Genomic DNA, 27351 nt, shown 5'->3' with positions numbered 1-27351 from the left:
AAGTTTTATACGAAAGCGTGAGCGCAATTAAATTAGATCGGCCAATTTTATAGAATGTCAGCAAATATACAGAAGGTACATATATACCACTAGCATTTGTGAAATTTGGAATCAATCTAAAGTAGACTTTTACCAGAATTTTAACTTGATACTAATTGCTAAAATACCGGATGCTAAAATTGGAATATGAGTGAAGAATGACAATCTTCCTTCCGACAATTTCGCTAAAGAGAAATAAACTCCGAATACGCGCGGAAAAAATATTCGAGAATATTTGAATCTTGGCATGACACTTGGAAAAATCGCAAACGTTTCTTCAATTGTCAGCCGATGCGCGCGAAATATCCGGCATCCTCATCATTCTACGCTGCTCCGAAGCGTACACCCTGGATGCACCGGGTGATGTGTTTCAAAGGCTAGTGGAATTTCGGCAACAACTGGGAATGCAATCGGAAAAAGAGCCGAAGGGAGATTCGACGGGCCTGTCCAACATTGTCGAGCTCAGGTCAGGACCCATACAGCACCGCAAGATTGCAACAACATTGCAGCAACATTTTTCTGCAAGATTGCAACATTGCAGAAACATTACGAAATGTTGCTGCAACGTTGTTATGATATTGCAGCAACAGTAAAATGTCCGCCTACAGAAATATTGCAATATAATATTGCAGCAACATAGCAATATAATATATTTGCAATATTGCTTTACGTATATTTATCGACATAATATTGTATCTTTAACATATGAAAAAAATAATAAGAAATTAGGCATGTAAGAATCAGGATTTAGTGTGTATATAGATTTTCTGTATTATAATAATAACGAAATTATAAATTGTAAATTTTTCGGTACACATTCGACTTCCTTCAGTGACAGAGAATATCTAAGAGAAATAAGAGAAAACTCAATTTGCAATTTTGTAAATTCACAATCTTTTTGTATCCGAAATATTCAGATATGCAAAAAGATTGTGGTGGATTTACGCATAGAACAAGTTTTTTCACATCTCTCTTGTCTTCATATAATCTCAAAATTTATTTATTAAAATCTGAAGTATCTTTTGCATGTTTGTCCATTCTTATATAAAATCAAAAATTATTATCAAATTTTTGATTTTATGTAAGAATGGAAACTATTAAAAGAATTCTTAGTCCAATGTCTGAGTCCCCTGTGTTGGAGTTATATATCATACAATTTAAACTAATAAAAATAGTTATTATATCTTTAATCTTATTAGCCGCTCTTTGTAAACTTCATATAATCATCGTGACTAAAAATTAAATGCGGAATAGATAGCGCAATATGCGCCGCATAGCGGTAAACGAATGAACTAGCGATTATCGAATACTTTCTTTGGAATATTTTGGGAATGTTGCTGTAACATTACTAAAGTTATATTGTAAAAAATAATGTCTTTGTAATATTTCTGCAACATTAAACTACAATATGCAATATTGCAATATTACAGCAATGTTGTTGCAAGCTTTTAGTGCTGTATGGGGAGCGGCTTTCGCGACGGGTTGCAAACAACACATTATCATCAGGCCGAGATACAAAGCAGTTTGGAGAGGAGGGAGTCAGTCTCGTCCCATCGGTCGAGAAGCTCCTCGGCTTCGACCGGGTTCGACCCATCAAATCGGTTCACCCGGTCTGGGGCTCCTCCACGCTCGCTCCGTCCGCCTTGCCGTAGCTGCCGGTTCTGGTCCCTCTCAGTCGCGGCGGTGGCATCCTGCTGCTCGCAACACGCGTCTCGGCCCGATTTGAAAAGCGGTCGTGGCCGCCGCTGCTTGCTTCCGCGCCGGTTTTTAATCGGATCGTATATTTCCGGCGTGGGCGAGGGTACTTTACAGCCGCCGCATCTCCGTAAGTTTCTCCGCGGATTAATATAAATATTATTCCGATACTCCGATCGCGTCGCGTTCGTCAATTCAAGATGTGACAGGAAATTCTGGAAATTTAATAATTAAGAAGAAAACGATGGTATTACTATGATACATTCTTATCACAATTATTGTTTCTCTTTTATAATATGTAAATAAAATATGTTTCTTTTTTAGTGGCTTTTTTTATTTATTAAAAATTTTCATCGTGTTCCTGATATAAAGAAAGGATAAAAAAGTTGTTCTTTTTTTTTTTTTTTTGGCGAAACGATGCAACATTTTCTTTTCTTTTATACAATTTTTTAGAAACACTTCTCTTTCTCTTTATTTAAATCTTAAAGCAGCGGTAAGTCGTGCCGATTAAAACTGAATTATTGAATTATAAAAAAATAAAAAAAATAATCAACAATAAACCGGATGGTGAGAAAAGAGGAGACTGTCAAAACTCTGGATTGTGTCGTCCGTTAGTGAATTCGTGTGGATTCTATTTTGTGGTTCCTGATGGTTTGTGGTTGCTGGAGCGAGGTATAACGCGCGCGCGACGTTTTTCGTCGTGAAAGGCGACAGCACCACGTGCGCGAACGGAAACGATGTGGGTGGCATTGACGAAAAGAACATTTGGTGATGTTCTAAAAAAGTAAGTTCTTGGAAACAAAGATTCGTTTTTGCCTCTGATCACGCACATATATATTTCATGGAAACGCGAGGATGACGATTGAATGTAGAAAATAAGCTTACTGTATCTTTTTAAGAAAATGGAATTTACATAAATAATGTACGTATATCTTCAATAATTTTTATAAGCAGTAAGTAAGAACTAATGTACCCCTTCTCTTTTCTTCTCAAATTCTTAATTCTAATTCTAATAAATATCAAATTGATTATTCTTAATTTTTTGTACACTTTCTCATAACAAGGAGAAGAAACACGAAATATTCACTTGATTGATTGCAAATTAGAAATTTTCGACAAAGCTTCGGAGATCAAGTTTTGTATTATTTTTTCGTCCATATCGCTCAATAGATAAACTGTTCATAAAACAATAAGATGATATACGAATATTATTATGTATGATTAAAAATATTAAATGTTATATTGTGTCATTAAACTAAGCTATTGTATGATTTCTTCAACGATTCCAAGGTAGTCCATAGATATTCTATTTCTTCATTCGCTAAGATATCCTTCACTTTAAAATTGGAAGAAATCTTAGAATTAAAATTACATAAAGTTTGAAGTTCGAGTCAAGCTCACATATCGCACATCTCAAGTCACTGGGGAAAATATGTTCCGGATAAAAACGACGTCCCGAACGTCATTCGAGAAAATCCACTTAAACTTGAACGCGCGCACGATAAGATTAAATTCGGTGAGTTTATTTGGTGGTGTTCCCACGAGAATCCGATGTGCTAAAGCATGAGAAATAAAGTCGTTTGACGAAGAGTCGATGACTTCTTCTCTTCGATCGTCCAGCTCACCGGTCGGGATCGGATCTTCCCCTCCCGTCTATTCGATTCCGCGTCATGACCGCGACAATCTGGTCGTACCCGTCATCTGCGGTCAGCCGACGAACAATTCTGCGTCCCGTCGTCTGTGGGAACAATTAGCGAAGAAGACTCCTCTCTCGGGAACGACTACTCGGCGGCTCGATCTGAAGGGCGTGTAATCATCATCGTCGTTAATGTAAACCGACGGTTTTCGCGGCTGACTAACCGCGACGCGTCTCCAGACCCTCGGTCGTTTTGTTGCGACCAATCGCTTTCGCGAAAGCTGGAACATATGCGTGGAACATGATCTCTCAATATATCTTCCATATCACATGATGTGCGGATTACCGTTTTTTATGGACGCATTTTTAGAAATATTTGCAAAAAGGACGACGAAAAGCGAAATTTCTTTTCAGTTTACTGTTACTTTTTACGAGACAGATATATTTAAAACTGATACAGTTGTATTAATACGCGATGCTAATTTTATTTCATAATTTTTGTAATTCCCCTGAAATTAATTAATGTCAAAATTAGTATTTATATGAGTTTATAATTGTATATAGAGCTCCAAAACATATAAATAATAAAATTTAATTTTGAATAAGAAAAAATTAATTTGAGGTAACTGTAGAGTGAAAAAAATTTCTCTTTAAGATTAATTTTGTCATATAACTTATTTCACTACTTTTACCAAGCTATCGGCATTTATAAAAACTGAAAATAATTATTTATCTTTGATTCATCCTTACATAACCATAAAAAAAATATCTACAGCTGCAAAACTTAACAAACGCAGATTCACTTGGTGACGAGAAATCTTCATGAGCACCACAAAAAATTGACGAAATTCCTTGCTCTCATTTCTTAATTTCTCAATCTGTTAATGGAACAGAAATTTTGATATTTTTCGCGTATGATTAAATATATTTTAAATATATAAAGTATTAATCTTCTTATATTAGGCGTACAACTTTGCTTCCGCCGTTTTCCTATAGATGGCTTTAGCGGTAAGTAGTGGTCGAAATAAATAGATCATAGACGTCACGCAATAAACTTGGGCATCTGTCAACATAACCCCATAGAAACATTAGTCGATTTGTGTCTGCGTCATAAAGTTATTCACGATTGAAAATGTCAGTTTACGAGCCAAATTCTCGTCATTTGCGGGAGGTTTTAATTTTCTGCTTCAATATGAAGAAATCTGTGGCTGAGGCTCATCGAATGCTCTCAAATACTTATGGTGAAGCCGCTATTAGCGAAAGAACGTGTCGTGAGTGGTTTCAACGCTTCAAGAACGGTGATGTTCACGTCGAAGACCGGCATAGCGGTGGAAGAGAGAAGAAGGTTTTCGAAGATGCAGAATTGGAGGCATTACTTAATGAAGACTCGAGTCAAAGTCAAAAAGAATTGGTACGATCATTGGGAGTGACTCAACAAGCAATAACCAGTTTTTTTACAATAAAGCCTCGAATTTTGGAAAAAAAAAAACGGCGGAAGCAAAGTTGTACACCTAATATAATTAAATATTAAAATACGATCAATGTGTGAATTTCGGAGTAACTATCGATCAAACTGTTTCAGCGATTGTCGTTTTACCGTTTCCTTTGCCGATCACGCTCTTTCGTCTTCATGTGGCATTCGTTATGCTGGCAATTTCCATTTTAAAGGGCCACCTTGACCTAAAATACACACGATGTACCATCGCTTCCTCGTTTTGTAATCAGCTAGACGCCGCGTGCTCCGAAACGCACGATCTAGCGGCGCTCTTCGACTCTGACTTTCGGGTCAAACCGGTTCTCCCGCCTTTCTTACGTTCCTCTACTCGAGTTCGTTCGTGCACGTCACTCCGGAGCGTATCCTTTAACGGGACGAACACCGGGATTTCGTGGATTTGAGGGGGTCGAGTGTGTAAATCGCGATTACCGCATCTACAGCTACTCCGCAGCTTCTCTTCGACGACGGAGCGTGATTTTTTATCATAACGGTTCTCGCATCTGACCAGCATGTTTTTCTCTCCTTGTAATACCGGAAGAAGCGCGGAAAGAGAAGCGTTGTAATCAATACTCGGCATTTCTTTCCACAACCGATCGTTTGTGCCTTTCCTATATTTGCGATATCACTTGGTGATTTTGAGCGCGCGATATTGTTGGTGACGTTTCTGTGTAAGATTTTAATTTTTTATTTTGTGAGAAATATGTGAGCTGTGCAACTTAATTATAATTTTCTTCTACTTATTATTTTATTCTCAGAGTGAAATATGCATGCGGTGTTTAATGAGGAGAAATATGTCGTGTGCTTTTTTAATGAGAAGTGTAATTGTAAGATGACTTAAAATTTATTATTCGTAAATAATTTAATAAATATGCGAGAAAAACGAGTTGATTAAGCGTTAGATTAAAGCGAATTTAAATCGTTCGCCGCGTTGCGCGTAACGTGAGCATAAGTTAACTGACCTTTGAAGGAATTTTTAAGGGCAATTTACGCGTCCCTCTCTCTAATAATTCCTGCGTAATATATGTGAACGGAAACAAGCGTGCGAAAGTAACTTGGAAACAATCGACGATAATAGGCGGTTACGATCTTATAAATAATGAATTAGCGAAGAGTACGTATTATTACAGTACAAGTTCAATTATCCATCGCAAGTATTATCTTGATTTTTTTCGAGTATTATCTTGATTTTTTTCGAGTATTATCTTGATTTTTTTCAAGACTCGACCCTGGAATATCTGAAATATCATCGAATTCGTCAATCGTGTCACGTCAGAAAAATTGCCGCCACGTTATATTAAATATTACACAAAAGTGTACATAATATATCCTATGTTAATTTGACGTACTCTCAAGAGTTTCGAAAAAAATTCTTAAAATTATTTTTTCGCGCTGACACGAATGTTGCGAGGAAACTGACGATTTTACATGCGACCTTTGTGGCTCGACAGAATTGCAAAAAAACTGTTGAGGAGCAACTCATTATTCACAGTTACTTTGTCTACTTTGTCGATATGCACACGTATGTTTATTAGTTGACCTAAAACCGGTTTCGCCGAAGAGTCGAGTCTTTGTCTACGCCAATTTGGAAGAGAATAAATTTGGGATAACGATGTGGAGATGCGCGATTTAGAAAGGATTCTAAAAAAAAAAAAAAAACACGAATACGTCGTCCCTTTTAAACTTTGCGGCAAAAATCATTTCAGGTTTGGTTATTTCTTAAATAAAACGTCCGCAAAAATGCCTACCCTGAAATTGCTTGCCTGAAAAAATATTTTATCACTAAATATTTTCTTTTCCGACCGCAAACATTGGTACGGCTAATGCGGCTAAAGTGACAGGGAGAAAAAAGATGCATATAATTATAAAATCTAGTAAAAATATTTGATAAAAATCCAGTTATTAATTACAGATATAATATAAAATACTTATATACGCTAGTGATTTGCGGATTCGCAAACGGAATGTCGTATTCCTGGATCGTGTCAAGATAATAGAACCGGCGCGTTTAATTCGCCGAAGAAAGTCTTGTAACGGCGTCCGGTTCTCATTTCTGGACACACAGTTTGGCCGGCTATATTTTATGACTTTCTAGATATATATATATGTACATAGAGCCCGCTTTGTTCTCATTTTCGTTATCGCAGGTCACGGGTAGTGCTGGGTATTAAATACCTAATTATGCAGAAATATTTTTCTCGAATCTGTAATCTATATCGTTTTCGTACGACACACAGATAATTGCATTAAGACTTAGGATTTTTTGTTCAAATTAAAAAGAGATAAGCATTCTATGGATAATTGTAAATTATCACATGATAATTGCAATCGCATAAAATATAGAATAAAAAAATATAGTAAATAATTGTAATAAGTAAAGCATGATGAATTAATATAATCGGAAAATATGGGATCTTATCTTAAGTATTAATTGACTTTACTTTACTAAGATCAAGCTACCATAAAAAAATAATATACCCTTTTGTTGACGTCGTGATTGATGTTATAATGAAGCGTTCGTCGCAAATAATGCTTGATGGTGAAAAATGACTGGGTATTAATTGCTGACGTCGATTTAAGTCTTCGTTGCTTAACATGCTTGCGACTTCGTTTTTCAAAGCCGTATATAGCTGTATATATTGGATTTAATTCTTCGTGAATGTTAATTTTCAATGACACGTTTTAAGATTTTTAATTTCCTGTATTTTTAGATTATTGCAGGCAGATTATCACATTTCGATTGCATAATTTCTACGAGATCACTGGCACGATATGGCGATTATCTTCAACTTGAAGCAAAAATTTGATGTGAGTTTTACTGTGATCTGTTAATATATATTTGTTCATTATAATTCAAGGTTCTTACTCAATGTCGATGCAACGAGAATAATTAAATTTTTTAAGTAAAAGGAGAATGACTAATCGACTAAAAGAGGCAGTTTCGCGAAGAGAGGCGTATAGTACAAACAGCCAAAGTTTACTTTACGAATAACACGAAACGTAAATCGAGATTTTTCGCAGAATTCGTTTAAGAGTTTAAACATATTGCTTCTCTTCTTTTCAACATAGTATGCCATCTGTTCCAACGATATACTAATTTATAATGAAATATAGTAAAATATAATTGTATCTTGTACATGATAATTATAATACATATTACACATGTATAATCTATAGTAACTGCATTGTTTTCGAAGTATAAAGAATAATTTGCGATAAGAAGCTTACATTTTAATAATAAATAAAAGATTCTTCTAAAAATATCAAACGAATTAAGACACGGGCAATGTGAGATAATTATGGCGCATATATTTATTTTAATAACTAAGAGTCATAAAGAGTATGCACGTTTCAATTCCTTCTTCGATTCATCCGAATAATAAATTAACGTACAAAAAAATTAATATACAAAAAAATAAATAAATGAATAAAATTGCAATTAAATTATAAAAATATGTAGAAAATTAAGTCAAGTTAATGTCTCTCACGTCATTGTTTCCGCGTAAAATTTCAATATTTACTTATATTGATCAAATTGATGCAAAGGATTTTAATATATTTATGCAGAAAATCATAGAAACTATATAGCTATAAAAATGCAATTACTTTGACATAAAAGAGAGAGAGAGAGAGAGAGAGAGAGAGAGGGGGAATAGATTAACAAGAATAATATAAAAAATTTGGCAGAAAAAATATTTCATTTTTTTTTACATTCTATTATCTGAAATAATGTAGAACGGATTTTATTCACAGATGCTCTACATGTTGAAGAAAATCCTTCCATTTTAGCAGCGGTCGGAACGATGGGATTGCCTAAAGGACATTTTCTATCAGGATTAATTACTATACGTGAATCGGTAATCATTGGCGCCATGTCAACGATAAATCCGACCGAGGACCCAGGGACCCCTAAAGAGAGCAAATGGGAGAGGTGACGTACCCAGTGATGCGGAAACGGCGTGGACTGGGCAGCGCCTTTCTGGGCCTCTTCGTAGGCCTGATCCTTGGTTTTCTGATCCTCAGCTACCGCCTGACTCTCTCTAATCAACAACAACAATTCGCCATCTGGACCTCCATGCCCGGTTTACGATCACCGCCAAAAGCATCGGTTCGAAACATGCCGAGATTAAATGACGACGAACGAATCAATAGCTCCACCTCGAGTCTCCTGTTCGTAGGCGTGATGACGGCTCAAAAGTACTTGGATACGCGAGCCAAGGCTGTCTATGAAACCTGGGGCAAGGAGTTGCCCGGCAAGATAGCTTTCTTCTCGTCGGAATCCTCGACGGTACCTGAAAACTGCCCCGATTTACCGTTGGTGCCGCTTCCACGAGTGGATGACACTTATCCGCCGCAGAAGAAATCTTTCATGATGTTGGAGTACATGTGGAACAACTTCGGCAATCGCTTCGAGTGGTTCTTGAGGGCAGACGACGATGTATATGTAAGGACAGATCGGTTGGAGAAGCTGCTGAGATCCGTCGATTCGAGAAGGGCGATGTACATCGGACAAGCCGGTAGAGGCAATTCGGAAGAATTCGGGCTGCTGTCGTTGGAGTACGATGAGAATTTCTGCATGGGTGGTCCCGGAGTGGTGCTGTCCAGAGAGACACTCGGAAGGATCGTACCGCACATCAAGTACTGCCTGCGCCATTTGTACACCACGCACGAGGACGTCGAGCTAGGCAGATGCGTGAAGAAATATGCGGGGATTCCCTGTACTTGGAGTTACGAGGTAATCGTTTCCCCATTCTGATGTGTATGGAAAAGCGACGTTAGTATGATCGTGTACAGATAAGACGTAACAGAGATAAAAGAATATTTATTTACAAACAAACGAGAGCAATACATAAAGTATACAATGAAGAAATAGTTTTTCATAAGAAGAATTTATCTCTTTCAAAAGAAGATATTCTCAAAAAATATCTTCAAAAATTATGAGAAAAAATCACTTGATAGCTCAAATGTTACATTTTTCAAAAATATAAAAGGATGGGGAGATAAGCTCTTCGAATTAGAAAAATACATAACTATTTATAAGTCAATAAAAATAAAATAAATTAAAGAACATATATGTATATCGCAGTCTATCGATTCGTTCGTTTTGTTACTAAGAACACAGTGCGTCATATCATACGCAGATAGATAATTTGTGTACTTTTTATCTTATCGCCAAAGTACATGTTGAATGCTATCTCTCGTTGATTACCAAAACATTATTGCACCTTGATTTCGCACATATTTGGCTGATGCCGTCTATTTTTCAAGATCTAGATGATAACGTAATTTCAATGAAATCTCGATGGTAACTGTGATATATTTAACCTGTAAATATGTTTTTTTACAATATTAATTTAATTCTGCTATTGTATTCATAAAAATCAATAGGATATAAATATATATATATATCACAAATCTGGACTTATCTTGTTAGTCTCGGAGTTCTACGAACTTATGTGACTATTTTGTCCGTTGTATTATCACGCGATACTAAAGTTATTTTGGTCGTTCTTTCTTCGTCGTCTCTCGCGTGTAGGAACCCGCGCAGAAACGCCTAATGATTTCTTGATTAATGCGTATGCACGGCGGATTAGACATGTGTCACAATGAATTGCCAGTAGCAATTGAATCAATTTTTTTTCTAATTTGCTGATGCCCCGATAATGCGCTCATTTCGCAATAGTTAATTGAGATAATTGATTTTCTCACGCCTTTCTTCACGTAATCTCAGGATATTTATGCCAAGGAATTAATTTTCTTCACCGTTTAAATTATAGATTTCGCGTAATGCGTTATATAATCAGGAATCAGAGCGCAATACTCACATAACGGGTGTACACCTAGCGTGTTGTATATTTACCGGTTTAAATACTCTATACGTCTGCGTTATGCAGTCCGGGTACGCCATTAGGCGGATTAGGTACGGAAGGTACGATGCACGCAGAGATGAGGATGTTAGTCGTTAAGTAAAAGTGAATCGTACCCTGCTAACCTAGTGGCCGGAGCAAGACCATTCTTCTCCATCTTGACACTCGGTCGTACCGCTTAAGTAACAATTTGCGCCACGAAGTGCTTGAACCTTCGAGACGCATGTCGCGATAATCAAATAGAATTGATGCGCGAATCGTCAAAAAAGAAAATATCCGCAGGAGGATACAGATTTCGAGATAAAGCGAAAACTGCGTAATTGATGAAATTTATTCAGGGTTGGGAAAGTTACTTTATAAAAGTAACTCGTTACCGTTACCGTTATTTTTTCTAAAAAGTAACTCGTTACCGTTACTCGTTACTAATTTTAAAAAGTAACTCGTTACCGTTACAGTTACTAAAAAGTAACGAGTCGTTACAATTTCCGTTACTTTTTTACAATACAAACTAATAAATTATTTTGCATAAGAAAAACTTTTAAAAAATTGTAAGCAAGATTTCATTCAAGGTTTACTACAAAATAAATGATTAAATTTTATCGAAATTCTTTATTAATTTTTAATAAAATTTGTTGCTCCATAATATCATCATTCAAATGCCCTCTTTGTGGTGTTAATACAGAGCCACCGATGCTAAACATTCTTTCTACAGATGCACTGCTTGGTAGAGCTGTATTATATTTAATAAAAAGTTTTTTAAGTTTTGGATAGTCGTTTAACATTTCTATATTACAATTATTTGATTTTAAAAACCGTTGCAATTCATCTTCTTCAGATTCATTTTGCACCGTTTTTTGCTCAAAAATGAAAAAATTATCGTGATCGTCAGATTTTCCAGCTTTTGAAGAATTTTCAGTTGATCGGATTCCCAATAAATCCTCCAAGTAATTTTCAGCACGTTTTCTTTTTTCTCCGGTTAACCAGTTTAACTTAAATTTTGGATGTAAACATGCTGCTATTATTAATTCTTTTGTTTCAAATATTGTAAGAAATCTAAAATCAAATATAGTAAATTAAGCGACATTGTTTGTTTTATTGAAATTAATACTTTTGAATCAATAGTTTAAAATAAAATAATATTTTTCAATTAAATCCTTATTTAAAATTAAATAACATATGTATTAATCAAATTAATAAGTTACCTTTTATTTAAATCTTGCTGAATAGCTTCAACTAATGAATGGCAATCTATAAGGTCAGATTTATTGAGATTTTCTAATTTTCGTTGCAAGGTACTTAGAACTGGTAGTAAATGAGATTACAACATAATAAGAATGCTAATTGGTCGATTTGCTTACGGCTTTACGGTTAAGATAAAAATTTTATCACGCACAATAGCAAGAATAATATCTTAAATAAATCAAAAAATTTGAAAAAAGTAACGATAAAAGTAACTGTTAAATTCGTTACTCGTTACCGAAAAATGTAACGAAGTTACTTTTTCCGTTGCAAATAAAATTTGTAACGCCATTACCCTTACAGTTACCGAAAAAAAGTAACTGTAACGGTAATGGCGTTACAAGTAACGCGTTACTTCCCAACCCTGAATTTATTTTTTGAAAAATTGTATAATAATTTAATCGCCGAATATATTCACTGGCTTTCTCCAAATGGATATATCTCTTTCAAAATTGCAAACTGATACCGAAAGATATACGAATAAGATTTGAAGGAATCTATGCAAACAGATACGCAAAGAGTCATGAATATGTATTTAATATAATACATTTATAAAAAGATAAACGCGATAGTATTGGTTCTATCGCTACGAGCGCAATATGGAATATGATTGCCTATGCGCGTGCGTGGGTGCATCTCGATATGATACGCGTTGTAGTGATATTACGACGGACGAAAGGTAAAGTGCACGGAGATGAGGATGTTACTCGTTAAGATCCGAACAAATCGTAGCCTGCTAACCTACTGCCTGGAGAACTATTCGTTCCCATCTTGACACTCGACGTAAGGTCGAAACACTTAACAATCAGTCCGTGTATGCGACATGCAAGCTACGCCTACATAGCTATCGCTATGTTTGCACGTTGGCAATTTTTGCCCGTTTAACGCGCGCCGCGATTGATTGATCGAAGCGTGCACGAGATTCAATAAGGGATTTACGATCTTGGCAATGCCTTTGTTACCGCGTCTAATTGAGGACGTCGGAAAGATCAACAAAGCGCTGCGACGTTAATTCCGCGAAATTAGGGGTCTTTAGTAGCGATAGCGAAGGTTCAATGAAATATTGAATCAGTAATCTAATTCTTATTAAATCACTTTCACGGTATTCCATGAAATAAATTCATAAAACATGCGTATCTTAAAAGAAGCATTATTCTGTTCATGGAATCATGATTTACCGGAAATATACGTATATAGAAGATTCACAAGTAACTTGAAAAGATTTAATGTCGATTTGCATTTATATAAAAAATATATTTGTTGTGTTAAAATATACAAATGTACGTAAATATACGAAAAATATATGTACATAATTAGATTAAATAAAAATAAATTTAATAAAAATAAAAATAAATTTTTGATATCAAAAAAATCAGTAAAAATACACATCGTCGAAAAAAAATCTCAAAAATTTTTAACTATTACATTTCGAGTTTTTTCAATAATTTTTTAACCTGTAACCTGAAAATTTGAAAAAAAAAAAATTCATATTTCAGGGATGGGGGATTAAAGCACAAGAATTTTTTTTACATCGCAATAACTATTGGAGCCAAGCGTTAAGAAAGATGCTTGTCGTTAATTCAAGAACCGCCGACGTAATTCTATGAAACAAGAAACCACCACACCTAGTATCGGGCTGATTAACACGCTTCGCGGGTTCGACATTTCGGGCGAGACATCGCACACGCAATAACGAACGTTCTTGATAGTAATTATTGTATAGATTGCACACACAGGCAGGAAGTTCGTACTTTAACTTCGCTTCTGTTTGTGCTAATTGCCATTTGCCAAGGCTCGCTTGTGCGTGCATTCAGACATTCGGGAGAGACGGACTAATACAACCGTCTCGCACGGAATCGACAGACGCGATACCATTGTCACGATGATTAAGCGAGAACGCGATTCAATCGAGTAATTTGTCGTTCTTAAATTAGTTTCGGCCAGCGTGTCGATCGAGAACTATATCGGATAAGAGAGACCGTACAAGTTTTGGCACAAAAGACCTTGTCCGTGCGAATTTAATTAGCTATTTAAGAAGTCTTTCTATAGTTATTTATTTATTGAATTTATGTAAATTTTAAAAATATGGAAAAATTGCGAAACATGATTTGTGAAGTTGTAGATAAAAATCAGATAATATTTTTGACTTGATTTTTTTAATATAAAGATACATTCCCATACAGCACCGAAAGATTGCAGAAACGTTGCATAGACCTTGCATTGAAACATTGTAATATTGCATGGGAATTGCGAAATGTTTCTGCAATGTTACTGCAAGTCTGCGGCAACGTTGAAATGTCCGCCCTTAGAAATATTACAATATAATATTACAGTAATGTTGCGCTGCAATGTATTTGTAATATTGAAATGCGTTGCTACAAATATGCAGAACGCTTTAAATTTGATAGATAAACTTTGAGAACATATAAAGACATCCAAGAGAAATAAAAAAAAAAGATTGTGAATTTACGCAATTACGAGTTTTTTCTCTCTTGGATGTCTTTATATATTCTCGAAGTTTATTTATTAAAATCTGAAATATTGTGTGCATATTAAAAAATTATTATTAAATTTTTGGTTTTATATAGGAATGGAAACTATTTAACAATTTCCTGTTATCTAGTTAACGTCGCTATTTTATAAATAATTTACAAGTTTAAGAAAATAGTAGCGATTAAATAATTTCATTCATTAAAGTTAAAATTTTACTTATATAGATTTATAGATATTAGACTCTATTTTACATCTTAAGTAGACAATTAACGAATAATTTTAACTTTTTTGGATATTTATGTATCCGATTACTGAACAATCAGTTCAATATCTGAATTCCCTGTGTTGGGATTGTATCGGATAAATTAAACTGATTAAAATAGTTATATATTTAATCTTATTAGCCGCTCTTTGCAAACTTTATGTAATCATCATGACTGAAACTTAAATGCGGCATAGATAACGCAACGCACGCCGCGTAGCGGTAAACAAACGAACTAGCGATTACCGAAAACTGTTTTTTGTAATGTTTTTGAAATGTTGCTGTAACATTCTCGTAAAATATTACAATTATATGTTCCAATAATGTCTCAACAATATTACTGCAATGTAATTGCAATGTTCTGTGCTGTATGGGTTGACTTTACCCATACAGCACAGAACATTGCAGCAATATTGCAGCAACATTGCAACATTGCCGCAATGTTGCTACAATGTTGCAATGTTGTTGCAATGTTGCTGCAATGTTCTGTGCTGTATGGGTAATAATTGCCATAAAAAAAAATAAAAATAATTAATCTGCGTCAATAAATAGGCACAATCGTATTTTATCAAATTCATCACTCACGCAATCTACTTATTGCCGTAGATGCAGTCCATCCTTTATCACAATAGCAGCGGGACTCAGGCGTTTACCGGAAATCTCAAGAAAAAGGAAGTTCACCGTGCCATTACTTTGCATCCTGTGAAAAGTCCGCCTCACATGTACAGGCTGCACAATTATATAAGGGTTAGTGTCAAGTATTATAATTATGATAATCACTATAATTACAGGAAAAACTAGCCGCTACCTGTTGATAACCGTTATATGCGTAACGAGCGAAATTGCGAATGATGCGAAGAAGAATCATTTTGCTCTCGATTCTCTCAAATTGTATTTTTGATATTCAGATTGTTACTGTTACGATTGTATCGTTAATATTCAAATTATCGTCATGTAGTGTACATAATATGTGTTTTCTGTTAATTGATTAAATTGATAAAATTTTGCAGGGACTTCGAATACAAGACCTGCAACAAGAGAGGATTCATCTGCATAGAGATATTCATACAATGGCTCAGGAATTGGGAGTGAACCTTGAAACTTTAAGGAATTACGAAATAGCGGATGGTTTACGTCTTTTTCCGGTTGATCCTAATTCCGAAGATTACCCCGGCGACACGGACATACTAGGTGATTTCTCGCTTCCGCTATCGCAAGCCGGCTATAAAAGCCGAGCTGTACGTCGTGTATGCATCTATATGTATATTATACAGCTTATAAAAGCAGAAAGGATAGAACTTATACCGCGAGTCACACATATTAAACAGCTAAAAAGTCTTACCTTCTAGATTATAAAAATATTCATGGATTATAAAATTTTTGCATCTTAAATCAATTAATATTATATAGTTTTGTAGTAGTACAAAAAAAGCGAAGCTTTGCAATCCAAAAAAAAACAAAAACAAAAAAAAACCCTCTTATTTGTCTTCTTTTAGATACGTTCACTGATTATTTTCAGATTGTAAACTTGTAAACATTAACGAATTTACAAACATATGACTAAAAAATAACAATGGTTTATCTCATAAATTTTGTGTAATTGCGACGTTTATGTTACATAATTTTGCAAAATGTTTAAATCATTATTTTCGCTCTATTAACATTTCTGCGATTTTTCGAAGCATGAGATATCTTGAGAACGATAATATGACCCGCGCACTTTTTCATCTCATCTAACTTTTACTGCATATCGCTATTAAATTTATAATTTCCGCATTTACTGCGCGTGTATGGGTAACTATACACTATACTACGGGACACCGCATCAAATCATATTCCGGGAGAGAGAGAGAGAGAGAGAGAGAGGGACGAAGGTATTATAAACCTATTTGAAACCGGATATGCAATCTTGCGGAGAGACGAGAGAAGATCGCGATGCATAACTTTGTATTTATCATCGCGTTACATCTCCACGTGTTACATTTCAGCATATTTTGTTTTTGTTTCTGCTATAGAATAACCCCACAATACATGGATTGTAAATCTCAGACTGAATTTATGTATCTTACGATGTATATCTTGCGAATTCATTATCTTTGAAATCAAGGATACGCTTTACAACTATTAAATTCTATTTTCTGTATTTTTTGTAGTTTAATACATGTACATGTATTTATACATATCTTTATCTTAATTTTTCAAAAAAATTGCTGGTACTTTTTAAAAAGAAGTGTTAGAATAATTTTTTTGTTTGATATTCAAAAATATTATACTGTTATGTTATGGCAATGTTGGCAAAAGAAAATGATAAAAGTAAGAAAATATTTCAAGAATTGGAAATTAACTCCTGTTTTATTCACAGAAAATTCACAGAAACAAAAATTTAATATTTTTTTGTTAATGATATTTGAATCCTTTTATTATTGATATTTAAATCTTTTTATTAATAATATTTGTATCTTTAAAACGAATCTTAGGAATGTGTGTGTCTTTGTGATTGTGTCTTTATAAAAAATTTATTTTTATTAATAAATCTACTCTCTTTCTCTCTCTTACAATTAGATTAGCTCATATGAATTGATGGCCAATCAAATATAATATAAGGACACAAAATGAGCATACAGTTTCAATGCAACATAAATGATTGAAAGAGATTTATCATTGTTATTTCAAATCATTTCTATGTCCTACATCTTTCGCAGACTTATGCGGTCATCGTATTAGCATGTTGACCTACATAATTCTCTTATACAGAGTGTTTTAAAAAGATGTTAAAAGAATTTAAGGGGAGATTCGCCAGGAATCCATAATAAAAAAAAATGTTCGTATAAACATGTGTCCGGAAATGCTTTATTTCTGAAAATGATAATCGTTAAAACATGAAAATTTGAAATTTTAAGAATATATTAAAAGGTTATAATCTGGGGTAATTTTGGGGTAATATTACTGTTGCCATTTTTACGTGTAGTTAGAAACAAAATTTTAGTTAGATAATTAGAAACAAAATTTTAGTTTTCCCTAAGTAAAAGTACGTCATTGCATTAAGAAATTAAATTTCTACTAAGATTAAATAGTTTTTTGAATGCACCTTTCAAAGAAACATCAGAGTGAAAGAGACACTTACTTTAAAGAGATACTTGGAAAAAACTTCATTTTTTAATTTTTTCTTCAACACCCTGTATCATTGAAACAAAACTTTTCCGGATACATATTCATGAGAAATTATTTTTTAGTTTCGATCAGGGTATAATCTCTCCTTAAATTTTCTAAACATTTTTTTAAGACACCTGTATAAGAATCTGCCATAAATCTAAATTAACCGATTGAAAATAGGTGAACATAATGTTCCAATGGAATTGCATTTGTGTTTGCGGTTCGAGAAATATTGAGATTTGAGATGAGATTACATTCACTTTCACTTGCTTCTCTTAATTAATTCTTTGCGATTTTTTAACATTATTATATCCGTATTTGATTTTTGGTATAAAATAACGCGATTTTAATAAAGCATCTACGGTTTAATATCAAAAAGATCGATAGAAAATAAAGTTGACATTTATATATCATCTTCTGTCTTCAAAATGAAATTCTCTTTTTAATTTTAAATCTCATAAATATAACTTAAAATATTTTTGTAAGAAATCTTAAAAGAAAAATTGATCATGTGAAATTAAATTTATATACTTTGAAATGGAAAATTACTTTAGTATAATTTTATATTTTTTATAAGTAAAAAAGTAAGAACTTTGTAAATAATTTAATTTGCGTAAACACAGCGATATATAATTATTTAAAATTTATTATACGATAAGTTTCTTTCTAGACTTCATATTTGACAGATTCAAATACGAAGTCTAGAAAGAAACTTATCGTATAATAAATTTTAAATAATTTTCATTGAACATTTTTTACAAGAATTTTTATCTATTCACCAGCTTTAAGCTTTATTTTGCGATGCATTTTTAAGAGATGCAATTTTGACAATTGATGTTAATTAAGAAAACCGGATTCATCGATTCGTTAAATAAAATTTCGTTTACGCAGGTGTGCCAGCGAGTTTACGTTCGTTCAAACCGACTACGAGCGACGAAGTGATTCCGTGGGACTTTTTTTCGAGGCTGGAATACAGTTTGACCGATTCCAACCCAAGGCGACGTATTCATAGCGACATCAAAGAGGGTCTGGAAGACATCACGAGGGAGGTCATGGACTCCATTAATTCTTATTCGCGGCAGCGCGGTCGCGTTGTTGAGGAACGATCGGCTCTTTATGGATACAGAAGGGTGAACTCTTACGGGGCCGACACTATATTAGATCTTCTATTAGTCTATCGAAAGTACCGGGGTAGGAAAGTCACTCTTCCCGTCAGACGACACGTTTATCTTCATCAACATTTCACTGGTACTTTCATCGACGTTTTTATATTTGTGTGATTTTTCGCGCTTCTTAATGCAATTATATATATACGCGTTAGAATCTTATATATATATATATATATACAGGGTGTCCCATTTTAATCTCCTCAGGCAAATATCTCAAAAACCAAGCCCGGAAGAGAAAAATGTTTCAGACAAAAGTTATTTGGTTTCGAAGGGGCCAATTAGTATTTAAAAAAAAATTGTTTTTAAGAAAATTATTTACAATGTATTTTTTAAAACAATTATTTGTTTTTTTTGGCACTAATTAATTTGTCTCATTATTCTGTACATAAAAGTATTACGGTAAGATTCTCAAAAACTATATATTTTACGAGATATTTAATTTTTTATATCAAAATATGTCAGATTAAAATATAAAATAACTCAAAAAGTACTTAATGAAAAAATATGTTATTATAGTGTTTTGGAAAGCTCTCGATGTCAGCTACAAGAATACTAAATAAAAAATGGGGGTTTTTATTTAAGATTTTAAAGTTGACCTTCACATGACCTTTAAATGATTTTTCAAGGTCAAACCAATGGTACCATCTTATGGCCCCCTCGAAACCAAACAACTTTTGTCTGAAACATTTTTCTCTCCCGGGCTTGGTTTTTGAGATATTTGCCTGAGGAGATTAAAATGGGATACCCTGTACATATATATATACGCAAGTACAAATATTTTTGTAAAGTATATTTTTGTAAGTTTCTGACACATCTAGCTAATTTGAAAAATCAATCGTTTATATTTATGTGAGATAATTTTTCTGCACTTCATATTAAATAAGAAAATTGTATAATATATGTGTAAAGATATTTTAGCCAAAAAGAAATATTGTTTAAATGGCTAAAAAATTAAAATTAAAATAATACAAAATAAAAGATTTAAATTTTTATATTCTATCCGGTCAATGAAAAAGTAACGATAACTTATCGAATTATAATTTGAATAATCATTCTGTTTAAAATTTAAAATTTACATAATCTAACACGTATATACTGATTCACGTGTGACACAAATATTATAAATAAAATATTAAAATATTATAATAGTAATAACTAATAATAATTATTATAAATAATTATAACAACTATTATAAATATTAATATTATAATAAAAATATAAATATTAAAATAGTAATTAATTAATAACATATTATAATAGTATTTAAATACTTATCGAATCAACAAGTGTATGTTCTTGCAGGATTAGAGATACGCGAGACAGTAAATGGCGTCGAGATCCAGTCTCGTCAGAAATCAGATGACAAATCTATTCACGGTTTATTTCACGGTGGCTTTCTAAATCTCAATTTCAACTCAGAAGAAGAAGATTCAGTACGAGGCAAGACCATCAATTTTATCGTACCTCTATCAGGTCGCTACGAAATCTTTCAAAGGTTTCTTCAGAATTACGAAGATATCTGTTTGACCAGCGATGAGAAGACGTCTCTGCTCGTCGTGCTCTACCAGCACAAAAGTGAAAATTCTTTCAACAAAACAATAGATCTGATCGAGCAGCTCAAGTACAAATATCGCACTGCCAGCATAAAGGTTCTACCAATTTCCGGGGACTTTTCTAGAGCCAGAGCCTTAGACTTGGGCGCATCAAAACTACAAACCGATGATCTGATGCTGTTCATCGACGTGGATATCGTGTTCACGAGTTCGGCTTTGCACAGGATACGGCTGAACACTCTACCAGGCCAGAGAATGTACTTTCCAATTGTTTTCAGCCAATATGATCCTAAGGTTGTCTACGGCAATGCTGGGAAACAAGACAAGTTTACTATAAACGAGATCTCCGGACATTGGAGGCAATACGGTTTCGGGATCGTTTCTCTGTATAAGAGAGATTATCGTGCTCTGGGCGGTCTGGATCTCTCGATTCAGGGATGGGGTAAGGAGGACGTGGAATTCTTTGAAAAGGCTATAAAATCGGACCTCGATGTCTTCAGAGCAGCGGACAGGCACCTGGTGCACGTGTATCACGAAATAGAATGCAGCCGGGAGCTTTCCAGCCTCCAGTTATCCATGTGCATTGGATCCAAGACTGACACGTATGCCGGAGTCGAGACATTGGCTAGTATGATTTACGCTGATCCGAACATATTGCGCTTTGCCAATGAGAGGAGACAAAAGAGGATCAATCCTGCTGGTTAATCGACGAGTCTGTGAAACGAAAGTGATAAATGAAAATCTGTGAAATAGGCTGTCGAAAATGATATTGTTCTGGAAAACAGTTTAATTTTTCTATAAATTATAATGGATCCGTGAATAATATGCACCCCATGAAGGTAAAAAATATTTTTCTTGTTGAAGCTTTGTGGCTTTAGTTATGGGGTATATTATAATGTCTCGATGAATGGATTGTCGGACGCTCTGAACTTCGATGCCAGAATATTTCATCATTATTTAAGCGCTGTAAATAGAGACTGCGAGATGAATAAATAAAAATTAATACAATCTAATGTTTCACTGTATGACAAAATGTATATAATGTATCAAAGCTTCGATTGCGAACACATTTGATTATGATACAAAGATATTACGCGCAATGATCTTTGGAAAGAATAGATCTGAAAGAGTCAATGAAAATCACCAAAGTCACTATAGACATGATAGTAGATTTTTATGTGTGCAAAAACAATTTTTTCCATTTTTATTGTTAGTTTATATAAAACGATATTATTCTTACCGTCAAGTGATCTTTTTTTATCGAGAAGCTGAAGATAAACCGATATCGTATACTTTTATAGTTGCAATTGCCAATACTTTTATAGGAATCGAACGTAATCGTACACACATTTTATAAAATCATCAGCTTAGAAAGTAAGCTTAAATATTATAAATAAATGTGATATTATTGTGCCTTTTACATTTTTTTTTTTCGTAAATTTATGTTATTATTATTAATCTGTAAATGTAGATACTTTGAATTGTCATTGTGCTGTATTTTATATATTCATGTAAAAGACTCTGCAATAGTCAGAATATAATACTCATGCTTTACTGAACAAAATTCTTATGTCAAATAATAACATCATTAATATTCTGGTCACTTTTCAAAAATAAAATATTATATAAATATGTAATTGACGATATTTTTTTACATGATATTAATTTCAAACGAAAATTCAATTATTTTCAATTATTCAATCTGTTTATACGAATATAATGAGATACGGATATCAATGAATTTTACTTTAAATAAATTAAGAGTAATTAAATATTTAATGTATGATGAATTAAATATTTAAGCCTCTCTTAACGTGCATAAATATAAAGTTCGAGAAGAAATACTGAGAGATTTGCTAGTATGTTATCAGAATATTGATTATGATGGACTGCTGAAGTTGCATCTTTTTTGCGTCCTCCATTTTTTCTTATAACAGTATAAATATCATAAAAGCATCTAATACGTAGTTAATATCCTAGATATTCTAGTTAATATTCCATGAATATATTTTGTGATCTTTTATCTTTTCAAAGATAAAATATATAAAAGAAGTGCGCATGCTTATTCTTATTAAATTGCTGTTTATTTCAAAATGTTTGTCTAAAAATGTCTGGAGATTATAATTTTCGAGAAACTTTGTAATCAAAAGGAGGTCAAACTTTACTTAGAAAACTTCGCAAGAGAAGAAAATCTGAAAAGAATTCATCTCGCGTTAGCTTGACACAAAGAAACTAAGATAACTTATCGAGCTTTCGAGTAGCGCTTGAAAAATAAAGAAAAGAAGCAAATAGCTGGAAATACGGTACATAGTGATAATTTGTAATATACGATTCGTTTGACAATAGAGATAGTAACGAAATATCACTTCTCGGTAAAATGATGCAACTTTTCCTCATGTCATGTACGTTGCACTGTGAGAATTGAAAATGACATGGCAGTTTGGAATGCAGTTATAAATCGTCAACTGTTATTATAACTGTCTGTGAATTGTTATAAATCTTATCGCGTAGATTGTATTGTAAATGATGATCTATGAAAATTTTGCAAATGGCGTTTAAGAAAACAGAAGATGAATAATAAGCGGTTAGAATCGCAGTGGATAATATGATAAATTGTAATACATAACTTGTGGAAAAGAAAGGTGCGATTTTTTTTTTTGTATTGCAAATATCGACATTGTGATTTAGAATATGTGAGAATGTAAAACAATAATGCTTATATACATTACACATAGTGTTTATATATCGCAATACGCGATTAAAACGTATTGAATAATGCGCATCTGATAGTTCAGCAAGTAATGAATATAATTATAATAATTATACTGATGCAATGACGGCTGAAAATGTTTTTTCAAAGGCTCTCTAAGAATTGATAAAAAATGGTTTTTCTCTTTCAATTAATAATATTGATGTAAAAAATTCTTTTTCCAGAAAAATTTAATTAACATGCAATGTGACACGAATCGAGATGTTTGCTTTATATATAGTTTTTATAACTCATATCTTTGTAATTTTTTTTTTTTTTTTGTTATTATATTATTATTATAGATTCTCGAGAAATCCACGTATGAAAAATTTCGGTAAAATTCTCGAGAGAAAAGATCGATAGCACATATCCGATGTTTATGTCTCGTGTTAAGATTATCTTTAAACAAAAATGCTAATGATCGCGTTGACGAGAACGTCGTTTTTATCATGTATCTAGATATGAAGATCTTCGGGCACAGAATTCATAGAACTTTCGCGAAAGACAGAGGCTCCGGTTTTTATTACGGCGTAGATAATAACGTATCGCTCAAGCTCAAGGCCGCCTGCAATCGTTCGCGGTAGACGGCGCATTTATAAGACAAATTTCCGCGCGAATTCTCAGTGCGATCGTCAGTTCAGTACTTTGTGCTGCGTTATATTCATCAAAACACGAGAGGTCATCAGCTTCGAACGAAGAGACGCGAAATTATTCAGAAAAGTCGTTCGGCGAGTAATTAAAAGCGTTCCAAATAGCCAGTCGCATTTAATTATACGATATTATTGGTATCATATGTAAATTCACGACAAACAAATTACGATTCAGAAATTATTCAAGTATTGCATCAGATCAGCGGACAGCTGATTGAAAAACATCTTTATCTTGCTACGTAATATCTTCCGGAGCGAAAACCTCTGCCTAGAGAATCGCGGAATATTAAATTTCAGAATACTGACAAAGAATAAAATCAAACAACAAAGGATTTGAACTTCTTCCCATAAATTCGAACAATTGCTCAATCAGTGATTGGAGAAGTCTAAAAAGCGCCGTTTCTACTAATTGCTTCGACGCAGCCTTGGCTGCAAATAATCGTTGAAGGATGAGAGAATTACAGGTGATCATGTTCATCCTGACAGTCGTAACTATCCGTTCGCCAGTGGAGGGGAAGATATTCACAGAATGTGAGGTCGTAAAGGAGCTGGAGCGAGCTAAAATCAGTAAGAGCTTCATCAGCAATTGGGTCTGCCTGATGCGAAGCGAAAGTGGCCTGGATTCGACGCTAATGACTGGTCCAAAGACAGCGTCGAGCTATTCCTTCGGTATCCTCCAGATCAACAGCGCTAAGTGGTGCACGAGAGGACATAAAGGTGGCATCTGTAACAAGCGGTGCGAGGACTTTCTCAATGACAATATAACAGACGATATCGCGTGCGGAAAAAAGATTTTCGATCAGGAAGGGTTTAAAGCGTGGGAAGGATGGACGAAAAAGTGCAAAAATAAGCCGCTGCCCAGCATCGCACACTGCAAACGAAGAAGAAGGATGGTGGCGTCAGCCGAAGTAATTGATCCTGCAATTGTATGATACCGCAAGAATTCGTTTGATACACTCATATTGCCGATACATCAAGCTAAATTTTACAACTCGGGAATTTTACTGTATCCTTCGCCAAAATTATAATTTGTTTAATCTTTTATAGAATTTAGCTAAAGTTTTTTTGCGCGTGAATGATTTCATGAGATTTTAATATTATTTTCCATTAACTGATCTCTCATTTTGATCTCACCAGTAATGGCACATCTTCTCATGCGATGCATTGAGCGAACAAAGTGTCCTGGCACGCTTCATAAATATGAATCTAATCCGATTGGATCTGTGCCAGTTATGACGTAAAAGTTCACGTGGTCGTCTTAGGCTCACTCTTGCACGCGACTTGGCAAGCGGCAACACAAGAAATACGAAATAGTTTCGAAATAATTTCTGGTTACTAGAATCACAAAAACATACGTGACGAGACTTTGTCGATGTCTTCCCGATTTCGTCTTTTTTCACTCATGCTGCGCGTACGATAAAAAGATAAAAAACATTATAAAATAGAAACTATAATGTCTATAATGAAGAAAGAAACAGGCTTTTAAGAATCTCTCTACAGAGAAAAATATTAAAAGCATTATTAAGTAATTTTGTAGACATACAAATTATTTATAGTTAAATAATGTCAATGTTAGATCAAATCTTAAATGCAACGCAATGCAAAGTATTTAAAAAATATTGTAAAGACAATTAAAAGAAAAAGCATCCTAATTTTTAAATATTTTTAGAATACTTTGTGTAAATATTTTTTATATATTTTTATTTTTCTGTTATTTGAGATTCTATTTAAATAAATGTTGTGTAACATCTTATAATATTTAACTTGTGTTAATAACATTCATAACATTTAATTATTATTATATAAAGTTAGTTATATTTTAATATATAACAAAGTAAAAGTGACAGTTATTAACTTGTTAGATTATTCATTATTCTGTAAGCTTACAAAAGATAAGTTGCATTTAATTCTTTTATGCATATAAATATTTCAGAGGCTTTAAAATTTTTTAAAAATATTTTGGCGCAAAGTATTTTAAGTCAAATCAAAATCGTTTAAAATTCAAAGAATTAAATTGGTGCTTAATTTTTTTTAAATAGCCTTTGTTACATAAATTTGCCCCATGAATACAATTGAGCAAATATAAAAAATGATTCTGATAAGTCTGATACCAACTTCGTATGACAGAAGTCTCGAGCGATTAATCAATCCAACAATTGTATCAATAAACGAATTCTACGAATATCGGAATATCGTCATAACACAACTGCTTGTAGATTTGCGTTAAGGAGAGAAGCGATATTAATCTTCAAGGCTAAGACATATGAAGATCGACGAATAATTATTATGTTTACGTAATGCGTGTCACGTGTTTCTTTATTGATGTTCTCTTCCGAATTTAATATCAAGGTCTTTGGCAGATTTCGATTTCTCGGCTAGTCGTATAGAATCGATGTTACATATCCGTGATATTTTAGTTTATTCCAATCTGTGCAAAGTAAATTCAATACTTTATGATAATTATACATATACAACTACATTAATAAAAATACTTTCTTTTGTAGAATACTGAGATAAATAAAATGGTAATAAAACAAATAGTTTTGACAAATTTTGACAAAATTATGACATAAATAATAATTCTAGTAAAAAAAGTACATTTAATAAAATATATCGCGCCTTAAAACATTTGAAGAGAAAAATTACGATTAACATCAATAGAGATTAAATTTTCTTTAGCCAGAATCTCTCTCCGCGGTTTCTCTTTCTGTCTTGAAAATCGATTGAATCAGCTGCCTAGATTCGTACTTATGATGCATAGGAAGTACGTGATAGCAAGCACGTGATTAATTACATAACGGAGCGTTTGCTCCAAGTGAAAGATTCCAAGCTGATATCTATCACCTTAAACGCTTCGCAGAATTTCAATGATATCGCCTCGAGAATTCTTCAAAAACTTTCTTTCGCAATAATCGTATCGATATCTTCTCCGTCGCAGTTTCCTATGCATCATTTTTCCAATTACACCCGATAAAATTTCAATCGGAATAAATTTACGAGAGTCAAGCAAAGTCTACCTCTCCAGGCCAGATCGCTGGCAATTCGCTAACGGAACATTGTACTTGGCTGGCTTGAGCGATGCGAGGATGCACGTAAGCGCACTTATCGTAGCCCCCGGCTGGAGTGCATGCACCTTTCACTAGCGGAAGTGAACACAGCTGAGAGGCAGACGCGTGAGAGCGACCCAGGTCATCACTTGTTCGTTACGGACGATCGCTCCGTGCGAGCCAAGGCATCGCGAAACGTACGTTTGAATTGTCGATGTATCGCTAATTGACGAGCGATCATCAATCGATTCATCGCCGATTCTTATCAAATCTTTTGTAACTTGTTCTAATGAAATGATGCAAGAC

The 27351-nt window shown here is 33.7% G+C and overlaps 2 protein-coding genes across 6 annotated transcripts; both read left to right on the top strand.

The window, feature by feature from the left end:
• Positions 1–1601: 1601 nt before the first annotated feature.
• Chsy (Chondroitin sulfate synthase) lies at positions 1602–22081 on the top strand. Of its 5 annotated transcripts, none has more exons than XM_070312155.1 (8): positions 1602–1864; positions 2188–2518; positions 7574–7670; positions 8616–9597; positions 15330–15470; positions 15734–15914; positions 18768–19124; positions 20349–22081. In XM_070312155.1, the coding sequence occupies exons 4-8, from the start codon at positions 8785–8787 to the stop codon at positions 21302–21304; spliced, it is 2448 nt and encodes an 815-aa protein (XP_070168256.1). In that variant the 5' UTR covers positions 1602–1864; positions 2188–2518; positions 7574–7670; positions 8616–8784; the 3' UTR covers positions 21305–22081. The 5 variants fall into 5 exon arrangements, with proteins under 5 accessions (XP_070168256.1, XP_070168255.1, XP_070168260.1 ...); XM_070312154.1 differs by having other exon boundaries at positions 1602–1981; XM_070312157.1 differs by lacking the exon at positions 1602–1864 and adding an exon at positions 2106–2119 and having other exon boundaries at positions 2226–2518.
• Positions 22082–23834: 1753 nt separating this feature from the next.
• LOC138942013 (lysozyme-like) lies at positions 23835–26296 on the top strand. The gene is made up of 2 exons (XM_070312029.1): positions 23835–25004; positions 25136–26296. Exon 1 carries the CDS (start codon positions 24448–24450, stop codon positions 24928–24930), a length of 483 nt encoding a protein of 160 aa, XP_070168130.1. The 5' UTR covers positions 23835–24447; the 3' UTR covers positions 24931–25004; positions 25136–26296.
• Positions 26297–27351: the final 1055 nt, after the last annotated feature.

The sequence above is a fragment of the Polyergus mexicanus genome, unplaced genomic scaffold (genome assembly GCF_030449975.1).
Source record: "Polyergus mexicanus isolate NDT 795.1 unplaced genomic scaffold, iyPolMexi1.0 SCAF_21, whole genome shotgun sequence".
NCBI lineage: Eukaryota > Metazoa > Arthropoda > Insecta > Hymenoptera > Formicidae > Polyergus > Polyergus mexicanus.
Note: the sequence above shows the minus strand (reverse complement) of the source record. Positions and strands in the feature narration are given on the sequence as shown.

Excerpts from the sequence above, each read along its gene's own strand:
- LOC138942013 (XM_070312029.1), top strand. The coding sequence starts at position 24,448 with ATGAGAGAATTACAGGTGATCATGTTCATCCTGACAGTCGTAACTATC.
- Chsy (XM_070312159.1), top strand. The coding sequence starts at position 8,785 with ATGGGAGAGGTGACGTACCCAGTGATGCGGAAACGGCGTGGACTGGGC. Across the intron at positions 9,598-15,329 it reads CCTGTACTTGGAGTTACGAG|ATGCAGTCCATCCTTTATCA; the intron begins GTAATCGTTTCC and ends TTATTGCCGTAG. Across the intron at positions 15,471-15,733 it reads GGCTGCACAATTATATAAGG|GGACTTCGAATACAAGACCT; the intron begins GTTAGTGTCAAG and ends AAAATTTTGCAG.